Source organism: Harpegnathos saltator, unplaced genomic scaffold (genome assembly GCF_003227715.2).
Source record: "Harpegnathos saltator strain DR-91 unplaced genomic scaffold, Hsal_v8.6 scaffold225, whole genome shotgun sequence".
NCBI classification, from domain to species: domain Eukaryota; kingdom Metazoa; phylum Arthropoda; class Insecta; order Hymenoptera; family Formicidae; genus Harpegnathos; species Harpegnathos saltator.
The window spans coordinates 1561131-1570969 of record NW_020230012.1 but is presented as its reverse complement, the minus strand read 5'-3'; the positions used below and the strand labels follow the sequence as shown (position 1 = coordinate 1570969).

Below are 9839 nucleotides of genomic sequence, written 5' to 3'. Positions count from 1 at the left end.
GGTACTGCAACATGGTTCACTTTGAAATATATGTCATATGCGATTTGTTGATCTCGCTAAACACAATCGTAGATAGCATAAATACCAAGATATTCCTTAAAGCATTCTAGATGCATTCAGGATGATTCTCAAATGTCAAAATTCTGAACTGCTTAGAACGATACGCAGGCTTGAAGTGCTCGAGAAGACGTTAATTTTACAATAGTAAGATTTTTAATAAACTCTTTATATTTAACTTCCATTGTAAAACCAAACAATAAATAGATAGAAGAATTAGTCTAGTCGCTGTTGGTTGTGCACAAAGTATTTGTTCTTACTGCGAAGGAATTATAAACATTGTGCGCAATTTAACGCATAGAACGTTTCGGCCATTGCGACTCACTCCTTGGACTTTTTTCAGCTAATAAAAAGGAAATTAATAATAAATACCAATTATATGTCAGAAAATCGGAAAACAAAACGGACGGATATAAAGAATAATGTCGCACGATAACAGTGAGAAGCAGAGATTTTACCGCAAGTTCAATTCATCTTTAACTCGACATAAAGTTCAGCATAAAGTTTTTATCTCTTCGACGATAGACACGCACTCTCTCTCTCTCTCTCTCTATTTCAAAATACAATATAGAATTTATTTTAACTTTGCACCATATTGCCGTCATATTGCCACAGCTGATAATTATCCAGGTGAGTAATTACACAGAACGATGATAATGAAAGTATTATTATAGCTGTATGACGCAGTGCTCGTTAACTTGTGACTTGAGTCAATGACTCGTGGAATAATTAAAAATAAATTTTTCAAAGATAAACGCGCGAACGCGAGGACTTTCTCGTGGCACTCGCGCAACATGGAGTGCAACGAAACTGTGATAACTTCGAGGCGGATCGCGCCTGTCGGACGTGTCTCGCTGATACGCACCCTTGCACGCATACGCCGGAATACGGGGGAAGGTTTCCTCGCCGTAAATAAGTCAATATTATAGAGCGAATGCAACGATAAATATTGTAATTACAGCAAAACGAAAAATACAGATTTCAAATAATTAACACTTATATATAATTTAGAGTCGTCATAAGAGTCCCTCGTAAATTCGCCTATAAGCGGACGCCGGTATAAGATATCGATGCGAAATACCTTCGTAAAGAGCGCTTTAAAAAACTATTTAAGCATACCCTCTGATCAGATATAATCTCTGAACGTCAATAATATTACATCTCGAGAACAATGGATTCTCTATTGAAGCCAATGCGGAATACTATACAAATACTATCGTTTTTATATCTTTACAATTATATAAACATACAATGTGTATATATATATATATATATATATATATATATATATATATATAGATGTTGTATGAATCATTCTCAGCTCGGTGTAATTTAAGTACTATATATATATTTTTTTTATAAACATAAAAAAAGAACGTGTCATCTTAACTATTAATCCTCTCACATAACAGATGAAATTACAGGTAGCTCAGCACAACGGAAATGATAATTGTCTCGACTAAAAACCGTAAAGTGGAGAAACCGAATTCGTACAAATGCGGCTGTATATAATATTCTCCGCGCGTGTTGACTATAGTACAGTATTCTTATGTTAGAGATTACGAGATACACACCCAACTATAAAGTGGCAGTTATTAGTAGTTAAAGATTTCTCCGCGTTATTCAACTTGGTAAATTTTCAAGAACTGCTTCTGTTACGTCGCACGTCGCAGTACGGTAAATATTTGGTATTAAATACAACAAATGCGAGTGACGAAACGTATCGTTTTTCTCATAGTTCTTCGCAATAAGGAACTAAGATTCGCAATAAGGAAGCATCCTTTGTGTAACGAGATGAAAATCTTTTCGTGTAACAAGTTATAAAGAGTCACTTGAAGAATGCTCTTATCTAATACACAAAAAATGTTTTAAAATCTGTTATCATTACAGCGAATTCAATTGGATATATCGATGCGCACTGATCAACACTAGAGACTGTCGTATACAGATCGCAAGTACAAAGGCTGATACATGGAGTCTAAGCATGTAACCCACAGAGTACATTTAATGTAAATTACAGCATCGTTTACTTGGCAAAGTAAACGTTGAGCACTTTATCAAAGATTGTTTATGTACTATATGTACTTGCATTCACTATCGAATTTATCAGGTAACTTCCTTTTGTATAAAGTCTGCTTCAACACACTTTGATGCATCCAATCGAATTTGCCGAAAGTCAGACTTATATATCACTTCATATAATATCTTTCATCGTAACATAAACAAGAAATTAGTGCTACTGCATTATCCCTCACGTCGAAATATACTCGTTCAGAACTGCGCTATCAAGTTTATGAACTTTATTTAGAAACATACACAGATTCAGATGTAATTATGCTTATGTGAAAAGTATTGACTATATGGTTCATGTGGAAAATGGTTAGCTTTTCCATTACAAATCAAGTTTTTCCATAAGCAAATTATTAATTACGTCTAATATTCTGAGTTGTGCACAACAATTTGTCTCCTTAAGTGCGCGATAGATCAGTTAAAACACTAACAAGGTTTAATTTATTTTCTGAAACTATGCAATGATCAGGTGAATGTTGAACTATATCACTTTGTCAGTTGCAGCAATTTTTCTCCGTGCTTCCCATCCAATGCCAACTTCACAAAAGTTCGTACCCTCATATATTCTTTAAATCATCCGGTAGCTCGTTCTTGGGATGTTTGTTCTCAAAATGTTGCTTATAGGTTTTAGGGTCTGGCATCTGGGCCTATAAACCAAATTTATACACATTATAAAATATATACTAAAAGCGGAAAGGGTGCAAATCGAAAGACAACAAAGATATTAACCTTGCACACACTACACACATGTACAAGCGCTTTTTGTGCTGCCTTCTTCTGTTCATTGGCACTGTGTCCTTGTTGTTTCTTTACTTTTGCAGCTTTCTCCGCAGCTTTGGCTTGAGATTGTATTTTTTGCTGTCCACGAGCCATTCTGGAAATAAAATAAACTGTGTATAAAGCCTTGATATCTCCTGAATGATATCAACAATAAAGATATATTTGATTTTGCTTTTCTTGAAATTTACAAAGTTGTGGTATCGGTATCGTACAAAATATACAGAATTTAAAATTGATTGTATTTAAAAAACAGCAATGTGTAACTTTTAAGTAACAATTTTTTGTGACTAGAAAGATAGTACTAGACTAAATTTGTCAGATTATATCAGTTTTCTAAAAATTGATCGACCAGCTGTTGCGTGCATTGAACACATGCTGACCATACGTCAGTTATACACTGGTCAACTCTGTGTCTTATCTACTCTTAACTACTTACAACAAACTCAATTACACTATAGCAAATTTGATCTCGCAATTGTGCTGTCACATCAATCAGCCTTTTCAATTTTTACATCCATCTTGAAATAATATACGGATCATACTGCTGCCTTTTTAATGTATACGATGCGGTACCGAAAATATCCGCCGGTCGTGCTCACCGTTCACATGTAGCTGTGATAATCGCTCTCGTCGAGCCTGGGACATCACAACCTGGCGATCACCAGGTCGGCTAAACGGTTGGGAACAAAAATGCGGAGAAAGTCCTCGAAAACGACACGCATGGATTTCACCGGAGAGCAGCTGAGTCTGCTCAATTTTGCTCTACTCTCTCTAGCGATTCTGCTTGCTCTTCTCCCGAACACGCTTATTTCGCTTCAAGCGCAGAAAGTATAACGTGGTGCGATTATGAGCAGACCTCTTACCTATTCGTAGGTCGGTAAACGTGTGCGACGGTCCCTCGTTTCTACGATTCACTCTCCGGGACGACGGCAACGCGGAGAGACGACGATTGTCGACGAAGTGATGCACCTCGCGGATGAGGTTTCCCGGGATAAAGAAAAAGCCGCGTAGGGAACGAGAGCGCACAGCGAAAGTCGTGACCCGGAGCACTTTCTGCGCGCAGACGAGTGCACGTACTCGCGCAAAGAAACTACCACGGAGCCGCTATCTATAGGATTATTCGCCGCGACTGCACTCTCTGCGCGTAAAGCGCAATAGGTATACACGCGAGAATTGACGCGGTCGAGCGAGGAGATGAAGCGACGAGGTGCTGAAAGTGTAACCGAGACCAGAGGAATTGATGGGTCTCTCTCTCTCTCTCTCTCTCTCTTTCTCCGTATTCAAAATAAAATAAGTATGTTTCTCATGAGCGCGGGAAGAATTATTAAATAGGAGGAAAGGAGCAAATCGGAAGAAGGTACGACGGTGCAATGCAACGGGTGCAATGAGAAAATGATATCAGACAGAAGTCACATGTGAAGCAAATAGTATGACAGCGGCGTCACTGACGAGGCAATGCTAAAGACTGTCAAACCTAGGTAAATTTTCGTACATCGGCGAAGGGGCTCCGACGGGCCTGGAGGTAATTCTAGAGTCGCGACAATACCGACAGTTTCAGTTACAACACGGACGAGGTAATATTAAAGGGCAAGACGAGACAGATTCTTTTAGTTTAGCGATAAGATCTGCCGCTGAGTCGCCTTGTGCCTCCTTTTGTCGCGCGTACGCTCATCGGTGGTGCGACAAAGAAGAGCGATATTGATCGTCTGAGCTTTTCTAACTTACTATATTCCTTAAGGAAGTAGAATGAACAAGAACCGTGCACGCTTTGCCATTACCGTCAGCATGAACGTAGTGTGCACATATTTTCTCAGGGGGCACGACGGAATTCGGCGGTAACAGCGTCTCTCAGGTTTCTTTCTGTACATAATTTTATTTACAATACAGGCGGGCAATGAAGCGGTCTGGTTATTGCAACAGATTGTACCATCATTGTCTTATTAAACTGCGTGTAGCTCCGAATTAAATCGATCTATCATCGACTGCTTTCACACCGCGTAACCTCGTACACTTTGTGCAGATAAATAGTTCCGCTACGGAAAGAAATGAATCACCGCGATTGGTCGACTCAGCTTCGCGAGTATCCCGCTTGTAGCGCTGTTCGCAGTTTTATTTGTATTTAGTTATGGCGCCGGGTTACGGGTTGTGTTGTGTGCGAGAAACCGTCGCCGGTGATTTCTCGTGATTTTGACTCGCCGCAGCTGAGTCTCGTGCCTTAAATCGTTACCGGAAGTGCCGAAAGTAAGTTTCGCGCGGATGTTACGGCGGAATGACGTTCGTTCCGCCGCACGAAGTGAAGTGAGATGGAATCGTCGGAACGCCGAGGAAAGTACAGCGCGCCAGCTGCGTAAGTGCAGCTCGGTTTTCGCGTCACGGAGTTTCGTTTTCGACTCGTCAGCCGAGTCTCGGCCGCGAATCGTTAAACATCGAGGTATGGCACAGCTTTCGTTTGCAAATGCGCATTGTCCGTCAGAAAGGTCGAGTAAAGTTTCGGGAATTTTTTCCGTCATGGCCGACTTCGTGGAATATTTCAAACGGAACGGACGGTTTCGAACAGAATATTTTGATTGGCTAATACGCTAGTGATACGTGTTCACCGACATACGCACACATTGAAAATCGCGACCGTTGCATTACAGCATTGCTTAGTACGTGAATTCCAAGAGCCGACCGTGCGAATACACAAATTTTTAAAATTTCAAAAAAATCTAAGGTGAAGGCGTTATACTGCATATTTATCATTTTCTTTTGTCAAATCTAGGAAAATGGAGGAGAGGTAGTCTCCGAGAGTTTACAATTAACGTACATTTGAATTGCCTGAACTTGCTAACTCCGGTTTAATTTTTTAATTATTTTTTCTTGGAGAATAGTTCTCTCGGACATATTTAGAAATTTAATGAAGTCATACGTATAATGACGTAACAAGGTTAGTAAAAACTTGATATTGGCTGCGAAATTTCTAATATTTATATATGTACATTATCGATAAAATCATACGGATAACTGAGAGCCGTGGTTTTTCGTGCAGAAAAACATGTATTTTATAGATTTTTGTAGATCGAGCTTTTATAGTCGAATTAGTAACTTTTTTTGTCGATATAATCAGAACGGTTCAATATCCCTTTACAAAAGAAATTGTGTCGTCGACATTATATAAAATATTGAAAAGATCCTGTTTCTTTTCCCTTCGTATTCTCTATATTTTTAAATATTTTATAAATATTTTAATATTTTAAATATTTTATTTCATTTAATATTTAATGTACCTTATACACTTTTCCAAAGGTTCTGTTCTCAATACATTTATACTTTATGTTCTTAAAAAAGTTAAGCTTTTATATTGCACTAGAAATTTATATTTATCGTAAAATATAGTACACAAACATGAAAAGTATGAAGTGCGATAATGACAACCAGAAAATAAGCCCAAGATCTTTCTCTTGCCATGAGAATTGTCTTTATCTATTTATCTTATCTTATATTATCCAGATTATTCAGATCCGATATTCAACCGCTCACCCACTTTCTCTCCAATAATATCTCACCACCGCCCTTGCCCTCTATTGTATTATTATATTAATCTTTTTTTATAAAAAAAAAACACCATTGAAGAAAAATGTCTCGCGTGACACGATAGGGATAAGGGGTTTGTTTAAAAAAAGCCGAGCAGCGTGAATAGTACAATGATGTATAGCTGCGGTTTTATTTATATATACATTTTCTTCTTATAAGTATATTTTATTTAATAATCATCTGAGTTATAATATACATGTAAAATTTCATTTGCGTTTTACTGGATGCCGTGGATGTGCCTGAATTTAAATGAAAATCATTTATATTCGTGCACCGAGGACGCGTGTATATGTATGTATGCACGTACGTGTGACATGTGTATGTGTATGTGTATATACGCCTGTATGTATAGGGTGTAACATCATATACAGGTCAGTACGAAGGGTTACCCGCCTCCATTCGAAGGATAATGCACATGTTGCCGAAAAAGTCACTCGCTGACCTTGTCGAGTAGTGATATTTGCAATGCTCTCAGTTATGACGAGTGCAACTAATTCTGCACCGTGATCGTTTATGACAGGAGCTCAGCCTCACTGAATTAAAAAAAAAAAATATTTAAAAAAGTAAAACTGAGAAATAAACATAATGGATTTAAACAGAGTAAATACTTAAGGGGGTAAATAATACAACATATCTTCTTGTTTCGCACAATTTCTTAATTTCTTTCCTGCGTCGAAAAGTTTGACGGGAATCGAAGACTGGAAAGAATGGTACAGAAATATTTAGACGTCTTGCCGATTCCATCCGTTTCTGCAAAAGTATGAATCGACGAGCGAAAACGCAGCATAAATTATCGATTGCAATTTAATCGACGACAACTATTGAGCGACATATTTCCAGCACATAATTTTATATCTTGATTTATCTTTTATCGAAAGATTTACTCCGCTTAAATCCATAATAATGTTTATTTCCCAGATTCACTTTTTTAAACATTTTCTTTTTTGCAACTTAGTGAGGCTCGGCTCCCGTCATAAACGGTGCGGAATCAGTCGCAGACTGATCATAACTGGGAGCATTGCAAATATCATTATCGACAAGGTCAACGAGTGACTTTTTCTTACAACTTGCGCATTATTGTCCGAATGAGGCAGAGGGGCAACTCGTCGTGCTGACCTATATATATATATATATCGATGTTATACTCTGCAGTCCCTACCGTTTTACATGGGTTCTGTGTGGATTTTCATTTTTATTCTTCCTAGCGCAATACACACCAGCTAAGGATACTGTTGTCTATGGTTATTTTCTAAGTTCGCCTATTTTAATATTTACGGCTTAGCGCGTCTGTGGTTACCCTCGTGGATTACAAATAGGTGCACAGAAGACTAAACGACTCGATGGTACGATCGGACGCTTATCCCGTATCTCTACTCCATCATCATTTACGAATAAATAATCAAATATATTTCGCGTTAAAAGAATACTTCGTGCTACCTCGGGCTAAAGCAGTGCTCGTCGCATCCGCCGCATCCCTGACTTCTCAGCCGCACGATTGATGTCCTCCGCCTCCATGTCGTCGCGAGCACTTATCGTATTTTTCGCCGCGTTATATTATCGTTATTACAACATCTTCGCTACCGCAAGCGTCACCGCAAGCTTACAATGCTCTCTCTCCCGACTTTCTCTCTCCGAACTTTCGAAATAACCGTTCGCGCGATATAACACACGCCCGAATTATTCCTAGAGATTTTGAAAATAATTTCCCTCCCCGTTCAGCCTCTACATTCATCTCGTGACTCTTCTCGTTCTCTTTGGTATGTGGTACATGTGATCTTGTGTAGTACGCAAGATATTTGGCCAGTCACCGTTAAAAAATTGTACGGTACTTTACGTAACTCTGACGGCTCGTCGCCGACGAGTTATTACAACTTTCCTCGTAGGATTGTACATTCGGTGATAAAAATCTTTTAACGCTAGACAGCGGCCGCGTGAGACGGCCGCTTTGACAGTCGCTGAATATCAAATCGATAATCTGCCGCTTTGCGTGCGCGCGAGCACGCGCGCATGTGTTAAGCACACGATGTGTGCCATCTGATACGTTTGCAACCTTTTGACTTGGTGGTATCCGTTGTACCTTCGTCTTCCTCAATAATTAGCAATAATCGAAACTGTCAGTTTCCCCAAAGTTTGACAGTCTCGCTGAATATCAAATCGATAATCCCGCTTTTGTACGTGTATATATGTTTGTGTGCCATCTGATACGCTCTCCTCTCATCCCTTTGACTTCGTGTTCATTGCGCTTGTATCTTCTCTCTTCGGTAATTACTAGCTCGGTAAACCGAGCCGCCATGTGTACACAATTTCTTATCTAGAAAGGCTGCTGTGATATATAAGTATAGAAATGTGTGTGCCGATCCTTCTAAATTAAATACCTTACTCTCTATATGTTATGTAAATGTATAATTTATTTAACGGCGGGGGTCAAAAGGTTTCCATTCTCATTATCCTCTTTTGTGTGTTTGTGTGTATGTTTGTACGCGTGTGTGTGTATGTGTGTGTGTGTGTAAATAATTGCAGAATAACACACATTTACAATCCTCGCAATTATCGGTCGCTAATCAGTCTAAGGATAAAAATCTTACATCAAGTTCCAAGAATGTGTACCGCTCGCAAACGTGAGATAGAGATTAGATAGAGTAGATGCGATGTTAAAAGTATAATGCCATCGGATGATCAGAAGACGTATCTAACCCTTCAACACCGTGAAAACAAGAATTTTCAACGAACAGACTTGTTTCTTGCAGATCTCGTTCATACATTTCTTACTTACCAATTTACCTAATTCAATACTCCTCTCCTTCTCTTTCGTTTCGCAAGACATTTGTTGCTTCAACTTATTGCAGAAAAAAAATAAATTTGCGCCAATAATTGCATGACATCGGAAGTAGATCCTTTTAAAGTCTCGAAGCAAAATTTCAGAATATCGGCGTTAAAGAGTTAAGAAGGACAGCCCGACAAGCAGGATTAGACTTGATCGAGCTGCGATTCTATTTCTACAAGTTTGGTTTAGTTATGTTCCCTTTGCATATATTATCAACTGTTCTGTCTCTTAACAAGTAGAAAATATGCTCTCAATTTTCAGACGCGTTCCGCGCTACTTCTTCGCAATTACCGCTCGCTCCGGAAGTTCAAGACTCCAACAGGTTCAAGGCTCACTTCCGGAAGTTCCGCAAATTCGTGCGCAATTTCGTGCCCCACAATATGATCTGCAGTATTTCTTTCGCGGTATGGACTGCTTGTCCATAGCTAACCACGAATTTTAATATCGGTCTCTCTCTCTCTCTCTCTCTCTCTCTCTCTCTCTCTCTCTCACAAATTTTTCTCTCGTCTCTTGCAATTAATTGCAAACGTCGACG

General features: G+C 38.9%; 1 protein-coding gene across 2 annotated transcripts; it reads right to left on the bottom strand.

The window, feature by feature from the left end:
- Positions 1–1421: 1421 nt before the first annotated feature.
- On the bottom strand, positions 1422–4341 carry LOC105191075 (zinc finger protein 706). 2 transcript variants are annotated; one of them, XM_011154208.3, is made up of 3 exons: positions 3507–4341; positions 2857–3001; positions 1422–2774 (listed from the first exon to the last, which is right to left on the bottom strand). In XM_011154208.3, exons 2-3 carry the CDS (start codon positions 2998–3000, stop codon positions 2685–2687), a joined length of 234 nt encoding a protein of 77 aa, XP_011152510.1. In that variant the 5' UTR covers position 3001; positions 3507–4341; the 3' UTR covers positions 1422–2684. The 2 variants fall into 2 exon arrangements, with proteins under 2 accessions (XP_011152510.1, XP_011152508.1); XM_011154206.3 differs by having other exon boundaries at positions 3771–4337.
- Positions 4342–9839: the final 5498 nt, after the last annotated feature.

What these genes read in the sequence shown, in the direction of transcription:
- LOC105191075 (XM_011154208.3), bottom strand. Translation starts at nt 3,000, where the DNA reads ATGGCTCGTGGACAGCAAAAAATACAATCTCAAGCCAAAGCTGCGGAG. An exon ending in ATGTGTGTAGTGTGTGCAAG is followed by an intron (nt 2,775 to 2,856) that starts GTTAATATCTTT and finishes TTTGGTTTATAG; the next exon opens with GCCCAGATGCCAGACCCTAA.